Source organism: Perca fluviatilis, chromosome 16, assembly GCF_010015445.1.
Source record: "Perca fluviatilis chromosome 16, GENO_Pfluv_1.0, whole genome shotgun sequence".
In the NCBI taxonomy this organism is placed as follows: Eukaryota; Metazoa; Chordata; class Actinopteri; order Perciformes; family Percidae; genus Perca; species Perca fluviatilis.
The window spans coordinates 35,433,284-35,453,234 of record NC_053127.1 but is presented as its reverse complement, the minus strand read 5'-3'; the positions used below and the strand labels follow the sequence as shown (position 1 = coordinate 35,453,234).

At 39.6% G+C, this 19,951-nt stretch overlaps 1 protein-coding gene and 1 long non-coding RNA gene across 9 annotated transcripts in view; one reads left to right on the top strand and one right to left on the bottom strand.

Annotated features, from left to right (window-relative positions):
• The window catches only part of amot (angiomotin), a 139,973-nt gene that overhangs the window by 41,027 nt on the left and 78,995 nt on the right, over nucleotides 1-19,951 (bottom strand). For all 8 annotated transcript variants that reach the window (XM_039826463.1, XM_039826462.1, XM_039826469.1 and 5 more), the window contains 2 exons: nucleotides 14,047-14,139; nucleotides 13,548-13,693 (listed from right to left, as the gene is read on the bottom strand). In XM_039826463.1, coding sequence (XP_039682397.1) covers nucleotides 13,548-13,693; nucleotides 14,047-14,139 — 239 coding nt within the window. The remainder of the gene's footprint in view (nucleotides 1-13,547; nucleotides 13,694-14,046; nucleotides 14,140-19,951) is intronic.
• Nucleotides 1-19,951, top strand: part of LOC120575666 — an 84,307-nt gene that overhangs the window by 3,351 nt on the left and 61,005 nt on the right. The window lies entirely within an intron of this gene.

The window sequence follows — 19,951 nt, the reverse complement described above, 5'->3', positions numbered from 1 at the left end:
CGGGATGTGCTCAGTGTTTTGATATCTTTTACAGTTTTTGTGAAAAAGCTGTTTAAGTATAGTCTTCATTTCAGGATTTTTCTGCGTTTCTAATGAGTGTGTATTGGGCTGCGTAGAGTGATGATGCCGTCATTTAGAGTGTCAAGCTTTGAAAAAATTATCTTAGTTCCTTCACTATAAATTGCTCTCCACTTTTTAAAATCGCTGATATGCCCACATTTTTAAGTTTATCCACATAAATTTTATATCAATATGTTCACAAAGGCCTTGTGGTGGTCACGATTACGTCATTTGACTGATACCCCTTATCGTTTTTGCAGTCTGAGCCTTTATTTGAGAGCTCGCTCTCAGTGTCTCTGAATAGCTGCAGTGTGCCACAGGTGACATATTAACAGCAGGTGCTCTGGTCAACTGATATCAGATCAAAGAGATCTCATCACAGACATCAAAGGGTGTTTACAAACATGGTCTAAGTTCATTAGTAGCCATGACAACCCTTTCACAGACAGTCAACTTGAATACTACAGGCATTAATATGAACATTAGTCTATATCCTTTGCGTTCCACTTCTGTCTGTCTGTCTCCCTCCTTATCTTTCTGTCTCCCTCCCTACCTCCTCTGTCTCTGTCTCTCTTACTCTGTCTCCCCTCCCTCCCTCCCCCCCCTCCCTCCCTCCCTCTGTCTCCCTCTCTCCCTCCCTCCCTCTGTCTGTCTCCCTCCCTCCTTCTCTGTCTCCCTTACTCTGTCCCTCCCTGGTTCTCTGTCTGTCTCCATCCCTCCCTCCCTCTGTCTGTCTCCCTCCCTCCTTCTCTGTCTCCCTTCCTCCTTCCCTCCCGGGTTCTCTGCTTCTGTCTCCCTCCCTTTGGACTGACTTTTTTTGTAGCAGTGCACCACTATGTATTTTAGCGCCTGCAATTTAAATTTATTTAACAAATTAAGAATAATTTGAGGTAGAGTAACCATGCTGGCGAGAGCAATAATTAATTCTGGCTAATATATATGCAGCATAGATGATCAGACATTTTTTTTATAGATTTGGAAAGGAAATTACAAGCTGTAGGAAACCATAATAGGGATTTTAACTTGATAACGGATGATGTTCTTGACTAAAGTGGGGCTGCAGCACGCAGGGCCCCCAGAGCGTCTCTCACATTGCAGAGGATTAGTAACACTTTGTCAGTGCACAAGACATATTATAGGATAGCCTCCTTTTTTTTTCAAACACAGACCAGAACTCAAAATACCCACGCCCCCCCCAAAAAAACATATTACAATAACCCTTACACTGCTTTTAACACAACAGCATTACTATAATTAAAAAATGTATTGTAATATCTACAAAGTAACAACATAAATGTGTAGTGTAAATAGTGTACCATCATTAAAAGCACTTTTCCCTAAAGTTATTTCACATAGGGACTAAATTTGCCTTGTGTAACTAGATAGAGTATATTATCATAAATAAATCTCTGTGAACATGTAAACCAATTCGCAATTGGGTGGTTGACGTGACGCTCCATTTTTGTGTTCATGGTGACAAATATAAATAAAAATTTATAATATTTCATTAAAATATCTGTTTTTATATACAGTTTAATCTTCCAGAACTAATACATCTGTAATTAATGAGCATTATAATTCAAATATGTAAATATTTTGTTTTAAACATGACATTTGTCCACTGGCGTGACTGTCCGGGGTAGCGTTGCTTATCTTAAAACTACTTGAATTAAATGAAACATAAGTCTAAATACATTAAAGTACTTGAATAGATGTTATAGTAATGTTAACTTAATGAAACTAAAGGTTGTAAGTCTTAAGGTCCCCATTTAGAATAATTATGACACTTTACATTTTGTCCGCAAAACTGGTGTCCACCTGGTGTGACGCTATTCTGTAGATATAAAACGGGCATTAATTTGGGCACCCTATTACTGAGAGGGGCCCTTCTTCATCCAGGAAGTACAGTAGACCTCACTGGAGCACATGGATTGCAAACAAGGTGAGTTCTGTCTCAAATATTTTCATAATATTGCTATTTCTGTGCACTGTTGGAAATGGGATCCATTATGCAGTCCTTTGGTGTGACGTAATTTAAGTATTGATCTGAAAATTTTCATCAATTTATATTGATTGACTATTGAAAATAATGTAAACCTTAACACTGTTAGTCAGGATTGAAGACTGTCGCTCATATAGCTAGGCCGCAAACTGACCTTGATCTTGAAAACGTCCACTGGTGTGACAGCACTGTCCTATAGTGTGACATGAAATCAGCGTCACACTGGTGGAAATGGCTGTCACACCAGTGGATGTAGGCTCTATCAAGGGGTACAAAACCATCACTCTCTCCCTCCTAACCTCCCTCCCTCCTAACCTCCCTCTATCTCACCTCCCAACCTCCCTCCCTATCAATCTCCCCCCTTCCAACTTCCCTCCTTTCTTACCTCCCTCGCTCCTAACTTCCTCCCGCCTCCCAACCTCCCTGCTTCCTATCCCCCTCCTAACTACCCTCCCAACCTTTAGTAGCTAATTGTAGTAGTGATGTTTGCATTTTCTTTTTTCAAGTTTTTCCTTTTTCTGTTACTCTCAGAATTGTAGGACACCACAAGTCAAACCTTCCTACTCTGTTTTGTTAAGGCTAGTTTCAGATCCACATTGAACGTGAGGCTGAGATGACAAGCAAGGAAAGGACCAGGAAGTATAGGGAGAGGCTGAATAAAGATCCTCAGAGGAGAGAGAACATCCTGAGAGAGAGATGCAGAAAGTAATTTTGACAAGCTACCAAAAGTTATTTTAGCATAAGAATTGAAAAGTTTCATGGCGTGATTAATGCTTCCCCTATCACAATAGTCATGGTTGGTTTCATAATTTTCCCCACAGATATCAGGAGAAGAAAGCATGCGGCAAAATTGTTCAGCACAGTGTGAAGTCTGTGTCACCAGCAACAAGGAAAAAGAAAATAATCAATTATAACAAACTATGAATTATTTTTAAGAACCACAGGATGTTTTGCTGTTTTATGAATGGGTTGTTTAATGAATTTTACCCAAACAGTAGTTTGTTTTTTAGGTCCATTCCATGTATGGTTATGAAAAGTGACAATTAGGCCCTATGGCTATTTAATTAAATTTGAACAAGAAAAGTAATAAGCCAGGTCAATTTTGTTTACACGTTCATGTCATGTTGCTAAATATTACGATGGCTCCCAAGTCTTTTTATGGGAATGTTGGTTTCTTCTTCTTTCTTCTTACTTTATTGTACAAAAAACATTTGAACTTGAAGTTGTAACTTTATTTTAATGATTTTTAAATTAATTTGAACAAGAAATAATAAATGTGACTTTGTACAAAACAAGGGTGTACCGGTACTTTGTGTTGTCCAATGGTGTGACGGAATGTCCTGTGGTGTGACAAACTGAATTATATGAGGAAAAGGCATTTTAATGCACAAATTAATGTAAAAAGTGTTGAATAGTATAATAATGATATCATCACTATGCACATATAAGGATGGAATGAAGATTCATTAGGTTTTATACTAATTATAATGAATATAATCCAGACGTAATGGTAAAGTCCCTATGTGTACATCTTATAGTAGGATAATAACATGATTGTGAATTTTTATTGGTTATTTTTGATGTGGGAATATAATTAGGACAAATTGATAAGGATTGTGCATATTTGTCTTATCTGTCACACAATCTCTGAATTAAATATTAACATTAAAAATGGTGTCACACCGGTGGACAATATTTGGGACTACCACACAAAAAAGTTAATAAAATGCAAAATAAAAAAGGAATTAGAAAGGGACACATTCAGTTTTGAGTTATTCACATATTAAGCAATATAATTATATGGCATTTGACATACATTTTAGAAATATATTTTTTTCCACTTTGGATTCGAGTTCACGTCAACCACCCAATTAACAAACTAACCTGATTTGTTGTAAACTGTGTACTAGTCCGCAGGAAAACCACAGACTTCTTTAAGAGTTTTGCAACTGAACTGGCTCCTGGTTAGAGGTATATAGAGAAGCATTTGGGAAGGGCACACTGCCACCAACATTTAGGCAGGCATTGATAACTTTGGTAAAGGTGAAGACCCAGGAGACCCAATTTCCTTAATGCAGTTAGATGTTACGATTATTTTGGCAAAGGATTAAATAAGGTTTTTACTTCTTTAATTCATCCTGATAAGGAAGGGTTTATTTGGCTCATCAGAATTTATTAGGGGTCTCACAATATTGCATGGTCTGTAGCTGATGGATAATCCCCGACAGCTGTCTTAAAACCAAAAAGGCGTTTGATAAGGTTGAATGGAGCTCTATGTTCATAATTTTGGAAATGTATGGCTTTGGTAGCAGTTTTATCAGGTGGATTCAGGTGCTGTATAAGCACCCAGAGGCTGCGGTGCAAACTAACAGGTTAATTTCTGAATATTTTGCTCTTGGAACGGGGAGCGTACGGCCATCTACAATACACCCGCGGACATGGAAAAGTACATCAGCGAGATGAGGGAGCCGACACCTGGACAAAAGTAGGAGGAAATGTTAAAAAAGCCACAAAAGAGTCAAGGCGAATTTAGCAAGCAACGTGAACAGGAGATTTAAGACAATGCAAAAGAGCAGTTTGTCTTTACGGTGTGGACCTGTTTCAAGCAGTAAAAGGAAGATATTGAAGGGTTTAGGGCTGCCTAGGGAATACTATTGTTGACCCGCTGGAAATTAATATAACTTTTTTTTTAATTATGAAACAGTACATTACATACGCAGATGTCCAGACCGAATTTAAAAAAACAACAACTCAATGTCTGAGGAAAGTAAAAAAGGTCTTGATAAACAATTAAGCACTGTTTAGATATCAGAAGCTACTGTATATGTGCACTGAAGCCTGGAAAAGCAGCAGGGCCAGATGGCCTCCCAATTGACTTATATAAATACTTTTAAGATAAACTGGCAACTCCTCTTTATGAATGTATCTAGAATCCTCTCTGCCTCAATGAGGGAGGCCTTGATCATCCTGCTTCCAAAACCAGGAAAACCTAAAACTAGGTATGAGAATATGCAACCTATAAGTTTAATAAACAGTGATACAAAAACCCTCAGTAAAATGTTGGCGAAAAGGCTAGAGTGTGTGCTTCCATGTATTGTGGGGGATGACCAAATGGATTTGTGGATGTTGACGATAGCCTTAGTATTGCTTTTAACTCATTACTAGATTCAATTGGTTTCAGTCAGTGTGCATAAGGCCACTCACTGTTTTAACCACACCCTTGACCTTGTGCTGGCATATGGCATCGAAATTTAAAGGGGTGATAGAATGATTATATAGGGTATTTCACACTGTTCCTTAAGGTCTCCTAATGGGGTATGTAACATTGGTTGGGCTGAAAATAGCCTGGTTGATATTTTATTGGCCCTTATACATCCCTGTGTTTTGGCCCTCTTTGTAACGAGCTTTTCTTCCAAATATATATAATATATAATATAAATATATGCTCATGAATATTTAGATGAGCTGCGCGCTGACTGGTTGAGCGAATCCCCATACACACACATACACACACGCTGATTGGTTGAGCGAATCCCCATACACACACATTAGAGATGCAACAGAATCTCATATTCCAGACACTGCAATGTTTCGTTACCAAATTCACTTCTGAGACTTTTTTATGCGAGAAATCAACTATATAAAGCTCAAATATGGGCCGTTTTACGAAAATTGATGGCTAATTGCAAATTTGGTAAGACGTGTCGGACTTTAGGAGCTCCACACAGTCTGACGATAAAGAGCAGCCTGCTGGGCTCCATACCCAGGGCAAAGTCACCCTTTGTGGATTACTGCACTACCGGGGCTCCACGGCCGGCTGCCGGCATAACTATAGTATATTTACAGTTTGAATTTCGTCACACCACTTATATAACATCTACCCCAAGGTCTTATAAAGCTAACTGTTGTGTCAGATTTCAATTTAAGGCATTTTTGTGAACGTCAGGGTTCTTGTTAGGAGGAGCAGCTAGCTAGCTATGTGTCCCATTCAATACAATGAGAAAATATCGCGGCTACCTAGCTACACTTTCGGCATAACTATAGTATACTTACAGTTTGAATTTCGTCACGCCACTTATATAACAAGGTCTTATAAAGCTAACAGTTGTGTCAGATTTCAATTTAATGAATTTTTGTGAACACTAGGGGTTTCGTTAGCTGCGACTGTCCCTTCAATCCTATGTGTACAGATTGCGGCTAGTTAGCTTCATTTTCGGCATAATTAGAGTATATTTACAGTTTGAATTTCGTCACGCCACTTATATACCTTCTACCCCAAGGTCTTATAAAGCTAACAATGGTGTCCCATTTCAATTTTATAAATTTTTGTGAATTTCAGAGGAATTCTAAGAGGAGGCTAGCTAGCTCTCATTGATAGAGCTCCATCCAGCCGCAGGCTCTATCAATGAGACTCGCCGACAAGAGGCGTTTATTTCACCGATTTATTTTAAGGTCCCATGACATGGTGCTCTTTGGATTCTTTTAATTAGACCTTAGTGGTCCCCTAATACTGTACACTTGGTGCAGAATTACAGCCACTAGAGCCAGTCCCACAATGAGCTTTCCTCAGAACGTGCCATTTCTGTGTCTGTAGCTATTGAGGAGGAGAGAGGGCGGGGCAAGGTGGAGAGTGGGGGTGTGGCCTTGACCAACTGCCACTTTGCTCGTTTGAAAGCCATGATGTCTCTTTCTCATGGGTTGGCCAAATTCTCTGGGCGGGCAAAGCAGAGAAAGGGGAGGTAACCTCGCTTGTTATGACCTCATAACAAGCAAGATTCCAGAACAGCTCATCTGAGCTTTCATTTTCTCAAAGGCAGAGCAGGATACCCAGGGCTCGGTTTACACCTATCACCATTTCAAGCCAATTGGGGACCATAGGCAGGCTGGGGGAACTCATATTAATGTTAAAAAAACTCATAAAGTGAAATTTTCATGCCATGGGACCTTTAAATAACTCAACACATTATAATTACACACATTATAAGATTAACTGGAACCTGTGGTAAGAGATTGCTGGTGTAACAAGCTCACTGACCGCGCTCTCACTCACACACACCGGCCATTTAGCAGGAGGGGGGAGCTGCAGGCCCTGGAGCTCTGTCCAGGCAGCAGCGTTTGGTAGTCCATTAACCCCAAAAACGGTGACTTTGCGCCAGTATGGAGTGCCGTGGGCTGCCAGCCGTGACGGAGCTCACTCTACCTCACAGCAGGCCGGGGTCTGTGAAGGAAGGCAGGCCAGGCGGCGAGGCAGCAACACAGGCAGCACCGGCGCTGAACTCCGACACACAGTCGGACAAAATTTGCAATTGATCTGATCTCAGGTCAGTTGTGTAGCCTATATAAATGTTGGGGCGTGACAAAGAGAGAGACTAGAGCCAAAGGAGGAGCCACCGAGTTGACGTCAACTAGGCGGCTCGTTGAGATTCGCCCGTTTTCAGAGGCAGTTTCAAATTGTGAGATTTGCAGAGGAAAGAGGTGTCAATGGGATTTTGAGGTTCTATGTATGTCCTAGTTACCCACTAAACTGTCATTATTCAACTATGACAAGGTAAAATCGGTTTTGGATTCTATCACCCCTTTAAGATTTAATAGTATTTCCGCAGAATCCTTCTTTCTTCTTTTATTATCAGACCATTCTTTAATAACTTTCGAATTCTTACTACCCGACTACAAAATTTGATAAAAGCTTCTTCTTTTTTATTTTTATTTTACCAGGGAAAAGAATCACATTGAGATTACAATTTCTTTTACAAGTGAGCCCTGGCCAAGAAGGCAGCACATAGAGGATACACTTTAGCAGACAACAAGTAACAGACAGAAAGGGATGGACAGCAATAAGAAATAAGAAATAAAAACAGAAAATCACATTTTAAAAAACAAGCGCAGACATGTTGACATATTTGATTTAGGTAGGACTTGAATTCAGTATGTGAAATAAAAACCTGCAGTTTTAGCTGATTTTGCAACTCATTCCATGAAGTTGGAGCACTGTAACTAACTTCTACACTAGATGCCTATCTTACAGTGCTATAGCTAAATTAGGCTATAGGAAGATATTCCAACAGCATTTAATTCAATGCCGTGCCTTAATGTAACAGAGGACTCTTATGTTAACTTTAGTCCGTCCCAAATTGATAATTTTGTAGACGGTGCTACGGCCTCGCTACGGACAACTTTAGACACTGTTGCTTCTCTCAAAAAGAAGATGATGAAGCAAAGGAAACTAGCACCTTTGTATACCTCTCAAATTAAAACAAACCTCGCAAACTTGAAAGTACTGTAAATGGCGTTCCACTAATCTGGAAGAATCTCGTTTAGACTGGCAAGTCTCAAAACCTGTAGCAAGGCCCTCAGAAATGCCAGATCAGCCTATTACTCATTACTAATAGAAGAAAATAAGAACAACCCAAGGTTTCTTTTCAGCACCATAGCCAGGCTGACATATAGTCACAGCTCTACTGAGCCATCTAGCTCTGAGTAGTGACGACTTTATGAGCTTCTTTAATGATAAAATTATAACAATTAGAGATAAAATTAATCACCTTTTGCCCTCAACTTCTAATGGTTCACCTTTAAATGCAGGACTGCTAGAAATAACGGCACGACCTGACATATACTAGACTGCTTTTACCCTATAAACCTTCAACAATTGATGTTAAAGGTCTCTTCAGCTAAGCCATCTACCTGTCTTTTAGACCCCATCCCAACAAGGCTACTTAAAGAAGCGCTACCCATGGTTAACACTTCATTACTAGATATGATCAATATGTCTTTATTAACAGTTTATGTACCGCAGTCATTTAAAGTAGCTATGATAAAACCTCTTCTGAAAAAAACCACCCTCGATCCTGAGGTCTTAGCCAACTATAGACGTACAGTACAGGCCAAAAGTTTGGACACACTTTCTCATTCAATGTGTTTTTTATTTTCATGACTATTTACATTGTAGTTTCTCACTGAAGGCATCAAAACTATGAATGAACACATATGGAATTATGTACTTAAAGTGATGGTTCGGAGTAATTTCACCCTAGGGTCCTTTGCACCATGATCTCGAGCCAAACACCCCCCCAGAAGCTTTTTTCACCTGGGTCGAACATTGGGAGCGTTGCGTAGCGTAGCGTTATCAGCTGAATAGCTTAGCGCAGAGGCTAATGGATCCGAAGTGTCTCTTAACATTACCCCACTAATAATGCCCGAAATGATACCAAACGTCTACAGTAATACAAATAGGTTATGTACTCATAAAACGATGGATTGTAAAATTTGTAAGTACACCAGAAGTTTATGTAAATAACACTTGCCTGCTGGCTTCTGCTCTCTGCTGCTGCTGCTGCTGCTGCTGCTGTTACTACCGGGCAGTAAGGTGCTTAGGGACATCTACAAATTACAACACCGAAAAGAGATGCAACAAAAATATTTATTAATTTAATGATTAAATAAGGTAATGTCTCCAAACTTACCTCAATTATTACTTGTCTCCTGCTAGTTATACTACAGCACTTACTTTAAAAAAATAAGTTAAATTAAAAGATATTTTTGTTGCATCTCTTTTCGGTGTTGTAATTTGTAGATGTCCCTAAGCACTCGTCTTAACAGGCAACAACAGCAGCAAATGAGAAACCAGCAAACATAATATAATCCTTTTATAGTGCAACCTCAAAATATATACTAATGTACAAACCTATATAGGTTATCATTTTGGGGTGTATTGGGGTAATGTTAAGAGACGCACCGAATCATTAACTTCTCATCGCTCGCGATTAACGCTACTCTACGCTAACTTTTATTAATGCTTAATCATGAAAATTCTCGAGAAATTACTACGAACTCATCACTCTTACAAAAAGTGTGAAATAACTGAAAACATGTCTTATATTTTAGATTCTTCAAAGTAGCCACCATTTGCTTTTTTATTAATAAGGGAAATAATTCCACTAATTAAGCCTGACAAAGCACACCTGTGAAGTGAAAACCATTTCAGGTGACTACCTCATGAAGCTCATTGAGAGAACACCAAGGGTTTGCAGAGTTATCAAAAAAGCAAAGGGGTGGCTACTTTGAAGAATCTAAAATATAAGACATGTTTTCAGTTATTTCACACTTTTTTGTTAAGTACATAATTCCATATGTGTTCATTCATAGTTTTGATGCCTTCAGTGAGAATCTACAATGTAAATAGTCATGAAAATAAAGAAACACATTGAATGAGAAGGTGTGTCCAAACTTTTGGCCTGTACTGTATATCTAATCTCCCCTTCCTCTCCAAAATCCTTGAGAGGGTAGTCGTCAATCAGTTTGTGATTTTCTACATAGCAATAGTTTATTTGAGGACTTTCAGTCAGCATGAATGCATCATAGCACAGAGACGGCACTGGTGAAAATTACTAACAACCTTCTAACGCTTCAGACAAAGGACATACTTGTCTTAGTAGATCATAGTGCTGCATTCGACACTATTGACCATACTATCCTGCTACAGAGACTGAAACACTTAGTTGGCATTAAAGGAATCACACTAAGCTGGTTTAAGTCCTATTTATCTGATCAATCTCAATTTGTTAATGTTAACGATGAATCCTCCAGGTACTCTAAAGTTAGCCATTTCATACCACAAGGCTCAGTGCTTGGACCAATTCTATTCACCTTGTATATGCTTCCTCTAGGCAATATTATTAGGAAACACTCAATTAACTTTCATTGTTATGTGGATGACACCCAATTAGATCTATCAATTAAACCAGACGAAACCAGTCAGTTAACTAAACTCTAAGCATGCATCAAAGATATAAAGCATAGATGACCTACAATTTTCTGTTAAACTTAGACAAAACTGAAGTGATTGTGCTGGGCCCCAAACACCTCCGAACTTCATTAGCCAAAGATATAGTTACTCTGGATGGTATTGCCCTGACCTCCAGCACTACGGACAGAAATTTAGGAGTTATTTTTTATCAGGATATATCCTTTAACACCCACTTAAAACAAACCTCAAGAACAGCCTTTTTTCACCTTCGTAACATTGCCAAAATTAGGAACATCCTATCTCAGAACGATGCTGAAAAACTAGTCCATGCATTTGTTACTTCCAGGCTGAACTATTGTAATTCCTTACTATCAGGATGCTCAAATAAAACCCTTGAGACTCTCGAGCTGATCCAAAATGCTGCAGCGCGTGTTCTGACAAGAACTAAGAAAAGAGACCATATTTCTTCTGTATTAGCTGCTCTGCATTGGCTTCCTGTAAAATCCAGGATTGAATTTAAAATCCTTCTTCTGACCTACAAGGCTGTAAATGGTCAAGCATCATCAGCCCATAGTACCTTATTGCCCCACTAGAGCACTGCGCTCCCAGAATGCAGAGTTACTTGTGTCTCTAAAAGTAGAATGGGAGCCAGAGCCATGTTATAAAAGCTTTTGAGTAGTTATAGTAGAAAGAGTGTTCAGTGCTGGAGGGCTCATTATGAGGCCCCATAGAGCCAGTTTAGGAGCGGAAATGCTCTCCTCCATATTTCTCAAGTGTGAAACTATATTGTCGTTTAGTTGCTCAAATCGTGGTAATAGTAGTGGATCGTTGTTTGTATCAGTTCTAACACTGCTATTATGAGGTATCACCATATGGCATTCTGTTTTCTTTAGATTAGATTATATGAATGGCAAATCCTGGGTGTTGTAACACTTTTTGTTTTTAGATCAACAAATAACCCAAAATTATTGTCTTGATACTGTCGTGCATAAGACTTTTTTTATTCTGTCCTGGACTCGGACTCAAACATTTTTGGACTCGGTCTTGTCTTGGACTCAAACCTCTTTGGACTCGATCTTGACTTGGTCTCGACTAGTCCTGGTCTTGGACTTGTCTTGGACTCGACAAAGGTGGTCTTGACTACAGCCCTGTATTAACATTATATACAAACTTTAAAACTTCTAATCCTGAAACACAGGCTATATTATGTGTTTGAGGCAGCTGACATTGTTAAAACCAGCTAATGTAATGCTTCATGTAAAACAGGTAATAACCAAATTTTAGCAATCCTCAGCCCATATAAAGCTTTCTGAGACCTCTGCTAAGCTTTCTGAAGTTGTTGCATATCTTAACAAATGACAGATGACACTCTTCTCATGCTCATAGCACATAATCTAAGGTTTGTGTCACTAAAGTCTCTCCACTCGCTCTGAACTGCAGCCTTTGCTGCTGCTCAATAGACTGAGCCGATAGGAGCTGATAGAAGGCATGCAGAGGGCCCAGAATCTGAAGCTCTTGCAGCTCTTTTGTTCTGACATCAAGCAGGCGTTGTGTGCTTTGGCCCGGGCTCTGGCCCATTTCCTGTCCTGTTCAGGACCTCAGTTACATCACTTACTTTGTACTCCAAATTAAGTGGTTCAGATAATCAGAATAAACTGCTGATTTGTTTGTATGTGTATGTATGTGGAGTGACATGTAAAGTTACAAATATATTTGTTTATGTCAAGGTGAGGCGTTTGTGTGAAACTGTATGTTCAAAGATGTTTACAATATGTAATAAACGTTACTGAGCATGTTGGTGCGGTGTATAAGTGTATTTGTATATATAGGCCTATATGTATACACATATAGGCCTATATATACAAATACACTTATACATATAGGTTAAGTGTAACTTATATACATAAGTTACACTTAACCTATTTTCATTATTATATTTGATTGCAATGTTACACAGCTCTGTTTACACTTTATGTTAGTAGATCTTTTCTTTCACAATTGCTTTGGCAATTCTAGTCTGTTTCCCATGACAATAAAGCCCCTTTGAATTGAAATGTAATCAGCTGTTTATCCGTGAAGGAGAGAGAAAGAGAAGGAGAGAGAGAGAGATGGGGAGAGTTAGAAAAAAAGAGAGGGAGGAGTTGCGCTACAATCAGCTGTTTTTCCAAGAAGGGATAGTCAAGGAGACACAATGTGATTTGACTGGGAGATTGGCAGTCTATCCAGGCTCCTTAGATTAAATTGTCACTACTATGTATTTTCGTGCCTTTGTTTTGCTAGTTGTGGTGTTTAGTGTGGCTTTATTGTCTGCTTTACGTTTACCTGGCAGTTCTTTCACAAACTTGTCCATGCTTTGCTAGCAGTGCAGCAGAACCATGTATTATTTATTTATATTTAGCGTCACCGCGCCCCCCAGTTTGGGAACCATTGATGTAGCCTATGTTTGTATAACCTATTTAAAAAGTTGTGGTTTCACTATAGCAAGAAGGAATCTCTTCATTTTTTAACTTTAGAAATTATCAACGAGATATGACTATGATTTTTAATTTAGAAAACATCATGCAGGAATTGTTTCAAAGAAATGTTTTATGTACTGACTCAGCCTCATCACATTCAATGAAGGTGGTTGCTGCTTGTTTGTCCCATCTTTTGAATTTTCTGGTTCTGATAAAAATTATAAACAAGCAGTATACCCATATCCAACGACCAGATATACAGTGAGTGACAGGTGACTCTTACCTCCTCTTCCAGCTTGACCACTTTGGCTTGGGCGTTATTGAGTGCCTGGTCTCTGATCTCAATGTGTCTCCTTTGGTCCTCAGTGGTGGAGCGCAGCGCGTTAAACTCCATCTCCAGCTTCTCTTTCTCACGGAGCGTCTCTTTGTCTTGAATGCATGTACAAACACAATGTCCTTATTTTTGTAAAAAAAGGTTATTGTTATGCACATCATAAATCATTTATGTTACACTTTAATCCATGCATGGATTAAATGTAAAATGAATGGATTAAATATAACAGAAATTGATATAAGAACTACCTGATGTTTTGTGTTTCTTCAGACAATCCAGTCAGATGGATGAAAAAGTTGTCCAGACGCTGACATCATGCCTGAAGAATGCTGGGGGAGTCATATTGAATGTCCCAGGCTGTGTGTGTGTGTGTGTGTGTGTGTGTGTGTGTGTGTGTGTGTGTGTGTGTGTGTGTGTGTGTGTGTGTGTGTGTGTGTGTGGTACTCACTCTGTGCAAGCAGCTGTGAGATGGTTTTGCGGTTGTCCTCTGAGCCGTCACACTCTTTAGCAGCTAGCTGCTTATTGGCCGTCTCCATTCGTTCTTTAAAACAACACACAAAACACATGCTCAGAGTTGAAACGAACATATTTAAGGTGCAGTTGTGATGCACTTTTGCTGTGGGCAGCTAGGAGGTTTTTCAAATGCTACTGTGCTTGCAGGTCTTAAAATACAGATTAAAGGAAAATTACCTGTTTGTGGAAGGAAAATAAATGCAACAAAAAAACTGTACCAGTAAATAAACAGAAGGAGTAATTCTGAAATAGAAACAAGACCCCTCTTGACCCCATCTGGTAACATGGGGTAACATTAGTTGATGAGTTTATGTGTTGGGGAAGAAATGAAGTTTGAAGCCAGCGGCGGCTGGGCGTGTCTGGACATTCTGTAGTTTGGAACGTTAACAGACTATGTGTGTGTGTGTGTTAGCAGACAGGCTGGGTTTGTTTGATAACAGCGCTCTGCTGAAACGGACTGCAGTGTATGAAATATGAGACCTCTGCTTTCTCATCTCCACTGTGTGTGTATGTGCTTCGCTCAACCAATCAGCGCGCAGTTCATCTAAATATTCATGAGCATACCATATTTGGAAGAAAAGCTGTCATTCCAAATAGAGCTCAACAGTATTTCCAGAGGTCAATGGGAGAAATTAATGGGAAATTTACTTCTGGAACCCAAGGTCTCTCGGAGGAGGGGCGGGACTGTTGAGCTCTACAGGGCAATATTTACAAGGTAGATTTAGGGCCAATAGAATAGCAAACACGCCATTTTCAGCCCAACCAATGTTACATACTCTATTAGGAGACCTTAAGGAACAGTGTGAAATACCCTATATAATCATTCTATCACCCCTTGAACACACTTTTAAAAATACCGCGATAATACCGAAAACCGTGATAAATTTGGTCACTATAACCGTGAGGTTAAATTTTCATACCGTTACATCCCTAGGCGAGACCTTACTCCACAGCACGGTGGAGATAGGTCTGGCAAGCAAGACTAGGCTTGAAGTTATATGAGTTACAAACACTTGATTAAATCAGCATATACTGATACTATTCACTATACAAACATTTGAATAACCCGCCAGTACCTGCATTACAGCCCACACCAAAATTCACTACAAACAAATTATGAACTGATTTTAGCTGCAGCCCTAACACAAAAACCTCTTGAAAATACTCTTTTCAAACATGTTTAAGTTTAGCTTCTTTTTTGCATATTCTGTCAAATACATGCAGTATATGAGATTGATTCCAGTCAATGCTTGGTTCATTGTAGAGGATGTAACAGCTGCAGTAAAAGTACATATGAAAACAGTTTTGCTATATGCATTTATTCAAGAACCATCATCAGCGCACCAGAGGTGGAAAAAGTACTAAAATATTGTACTCAAGAAAAAGTACCAATACTTTGATTAAATATTACTAAAGGACAAGTAAAAATACCCATCTGAAAGATTACTCAAGTAAAAGTAATAAGTAGTTCATTTAAAATGTACTTTAAGTAAAAGTTACTTAGTTACATTTAAAAAAAAACTGTAAAACTTACATGTAGTGAAAATAGGACAAGGGGTCATTTTTTTTAATTAAAGAAAAATCTAAAAATTGTTAGTTCTGAGGGCCATCCTTCTTTTCTTCACAAACATAAACAACAGTTATAATGCAAATCAAGGCCAAATCACGTGTTTTGACTCCATAAATGGGATAGACCCACAGACCCTATGGTTCACAGCCCAGACTAGCATCTAGCTTCTACACACCTAAGTAGCTCATATGAGCTAATTAGATGTATGTGAATTAATTTAGCCAGTCTCCTACATATGTTGTCCTGGCAGGAGTGGGCAATGAATTCTCCCAAGGGGCCACATGAGAATCAGGGACTGTTGTGGAGGGCCGGACCAATAGGCTAAACTTAATTCTGCTCAATATTAATTTTATGTCAGGCGACACATTCTCAAACGTCTCTTTTTTTCTCTCTGGGCATATTAACGCAGCAGAGTCCACCAAACACTCTTTAATAAACTCCCCTTCAGAAAATGGCTTACTGTTTTGGTGATTTTGTAGTTTGTCACAAAGCTGGTCTTGACTGCTGCATCCCTGGATGCACTGTTGCATTTGCAGCTTAACTAGCAAAGCTTCAGATGTCGGTGCACACTCTGCATCAGTGAAGTCATTTTTGAGGGATAACAGCTCATTTACGTCCATGCTAACGTCTCCCACTCAGTTCCAGGTCCGACCATTCTCTCATAAACACCTATGCCGTAGTGTGTCCCGGCTATTAATACCATAGATATATATATAAAGGCCTTTATATATATCTATGATTAATACATCCGTGGGTCCGACAGTGCGACACATTGCAGTTCTTCTTCTACTTCTTTTTAATTGCGACTTGCAACCAGAGAAGAAGAAGCTGCATACGTTCGCGCAAAATAAAGAATGCTGGTGCATTCAGGGTGCATTACAGTCTATGGTCTGGTGCAGACCATGGGTGCAGAGTGATAGAGCTGTGGTCTGGTGTAGTCATTCCGGGCGCGATTTTGTTTTTTCTTCCTTTCGTTTTTTTTTTCCTCAGTAACGGATGGGATTTGTAATGTAGCGAAATACAATCCTTCACTCAAAATGTAATCAAGTACATTTTAAAATATCGATTTTAAAAACTACTTGAAAAATACAAAATACATAGTAACGTGAGTAAATGTATTTCGTTACTTTCCACCTCTGCAGCGCACCAACTCTTTAATAAATAAGTCTTATCCTATCCTATCCTATTAAGATTTCCAAACAATAGTGAGTATATGTTGACCTTTGACCTGAAAAAGTAGTGCAAAGTATCCATTACACATGCCCACGGGTGTCAAGGCTATCAAGGAAAAGAAAGTAGGGAAGCAGTAAAAAGAGATGGCAGGAAAGAAAAAAGCCTTTGTTGCACTGCCACGTTTCCTACATCTCTTTCAGTCTCTTCCATGTTACATTTCCCAGTATTACTTTAAACAATTATATTCAATTATTGCTCCTTTTATCAGGAACTACAAAGCCATCAGGATCTCCAAAAAACATCTATGTAAACCAAAAAATGCTGGAGGCTTTGCCGAATTTTAAAATGTATTACTGGGCGGCTCATCTGTCTATACTTACTTGGTGGAGGAAAGGCCCCCCCTTCTCTTCTTATTCCTGCCCTGCTTGGCTATGCATAGAATACTTGCTTTGTAACAAGACCTCCTTGCTGGCTTTGCTCTACAGCCCCACCAAAGTTAGGAAGTCACATTATAGTAACAGCTTTGTAATCAATGGCACTATGCGCACATGGGAGCAGATAAAACTCCATAACAAGTCGCCAAGTGTACATACTGATACTCCAATTTGTGAAAATCACGCTTTCATACCTGGCCTAAATGATATTGCTTTCTCTGCTTGGAAACAGAAAGGCATTAAAAACATAAATGATTTGTATATTGGAGGACATTTTGCCATTGACATTATGACAGTATTGTCCTGTTTAAATTTGTGCCATGTATTCACACCTGCCTACATCACCTTTTAACCTGATAATAACCTGAGGGTGCAGCCTTTGCTTCTTCTAAGTGTTCATTTCACACTGATTTGTTTGCTGTGCAGTTGCAGCTACTATAATTCAAACTTTCAATCTTTCAATCTTAAAGGAGAACTCCGGGCAATTTTTACGTTAATCTTGATCGCTATATGTATACGAGTACTGTCGATAGCAAAAAAAAACGAACCGAATCGGTGCTAGCAACACGGAGCTGCTGCAGCTAATGCCGAGAGCTCCCACTCAGCTAAAACGGCAGTTATGGGGGCATAAGATAAAGAGTGTCTTTGTACCTCTTAACAGACACAAAGAATTAAAATGTATGTGCAACACCGAACACGGGCCCTTATATGACAACAGATGCGTTTAGCAACTTAGCCATTGTTTAAATTCACCTACCCTCTTAGCTGCTAGCTGCCGTCTGGGATGAGTGGTGTGTTTCAGCCGGGCTCGGTAATACATTACGCAGCAGTTCCATGTGTATTTGTAGCATATATATCCATTTTGTGTGCTGTCGTTGGTGAATATGAGTCTCTGCAGTGGCGAATTGTGTGGTAGTTTCCTTAGCCAGGCTAGCAGCCCCGACCGGGCATCCTTCTACTTCCTCCCCGCCTCCCTTGCCTTCCGCTGCCGAAAACAATCAACAGGCGCCCGCTGGTCTGGTGGAGGTCCTCCAGAGGACAGTTCATGCTTTCACGGCGAAATTTTGAAGTTTATTCCCCCCTCATAAATAGCCACTGCAGAGACTCATATTCACCAACGACAGCACACAAAATGGATATATATGCTAAAAATACACATGGAACTGCTGCGTGATGATAATTACCGGAGCCTGGCTGAACACACTCACTCATCCCAGACGGCAGCTAGCAGCTAAGAGGGTAGGTGAATTTAAGCAATGGCTAAGTTGCTAAACGCATCTTGTTGTCATATAAGGGCCCTGTTCATGTTGCACAGACATTTTAATTGCATTTTGTGTCTGTTAAGAGGCAAAAAGACACTCTTTATCTTATGCCCCCATAACTGCCGTTTTAGCTGAGTGGGAGCTCTCAGCATTAGCTGCAGCAGCTCCGTGTTGCTAGCACCGATTCGGCTTTTTTTTGCTATCGACAGTACTCATATACATATAGCGATCAAGATTAACGTAAAAATTGCCCGGAGTTCTCCTTTAACTCCATGGTGTCTTAAGTGACTAGAATGAACAGAAATCTTTGAAATTGGTCGCATATTGAGCAAGAGTGCTGTAAGAGGCAGCTGCGAACCGGGCTGCAATGCAATTTTTGTTAAAGAGTAAAACCTTTTTGTTTACATGAAACAGCCATGAAATTGGCATCGCCAAACTCACCAACCTTCATGTAAATAAACAGCACTTTTGGGTTGCCTGGATAGCTCACCTGGTAGAGTGTGCACACCATGTACAAAGGCTCAGTCCTTGTCGCAGGTTCCCTTTGCGGCCCTTTGCTGCATTTCATTCCCCCCCTCTCCCCTTTCACATCTTCAGCTGTCCTATATAATAAAGGCCTAAATGCTTCAAATAAAAATAACCAGTACTTTCAGCGTGTATAGAGCCAGCACATTTTCAGATGTAAATGGGTGAATTAAGGGTTTATTTCAACCAAACTAGAGTGATGATTGTTAGAACATTGGAAAGATGAACCAAGACAGCTTCTAAGTTTTGTTTTGTTTTTGTTGACTTTGAATGAAAGGTCTTTTACAATGATATAATTACTGTTTATTTAAATGGAGTCTGGTGGATTTGGCTATAGCGAATTTTCAGTTTCATGTTAAATAAAGAGGATCTTACTCCACAAAAAGGTCGACCTCTTGTCATGGCAGTCTTTTTCCTATTGTTTGGTAGGCTGTTTTGGCCTACCGCCAGGCTGAGGTGGGTGTGGCTTACCTGCATCAGTGTTTACAAAAGCGGAAGTTAAGGACAGACAGGGAGACAGTCAGGAAGGAAGCCATTATATACTGTCTATGGTGTTTTCAGAATGCCAAAACAAATCGTCTTTAACCCCATCAAGTTGTGTTAATGTTAATGTCCCCGTCTGAAATCTACAAATGAACTATCAATAGAGTGTTGACACTGCACCAAAGACTGAGCTTGACGAAGACGGAGCAAGCTATGCCGGAGTGGTGGACAAAGGTAAGCCTTTCATTCTTACTTTCAGCCTGGCGGGCTGATAAAATTACGTTTTAGTGTGGTTGTACATTAATGTGTGGCTCGTTTGGGATACAAACACAACCAGTGACGGTGTTTGAAGATAAGTTTGTAGTCATTAGCAATTAGCCTGCTGGTCGGGTA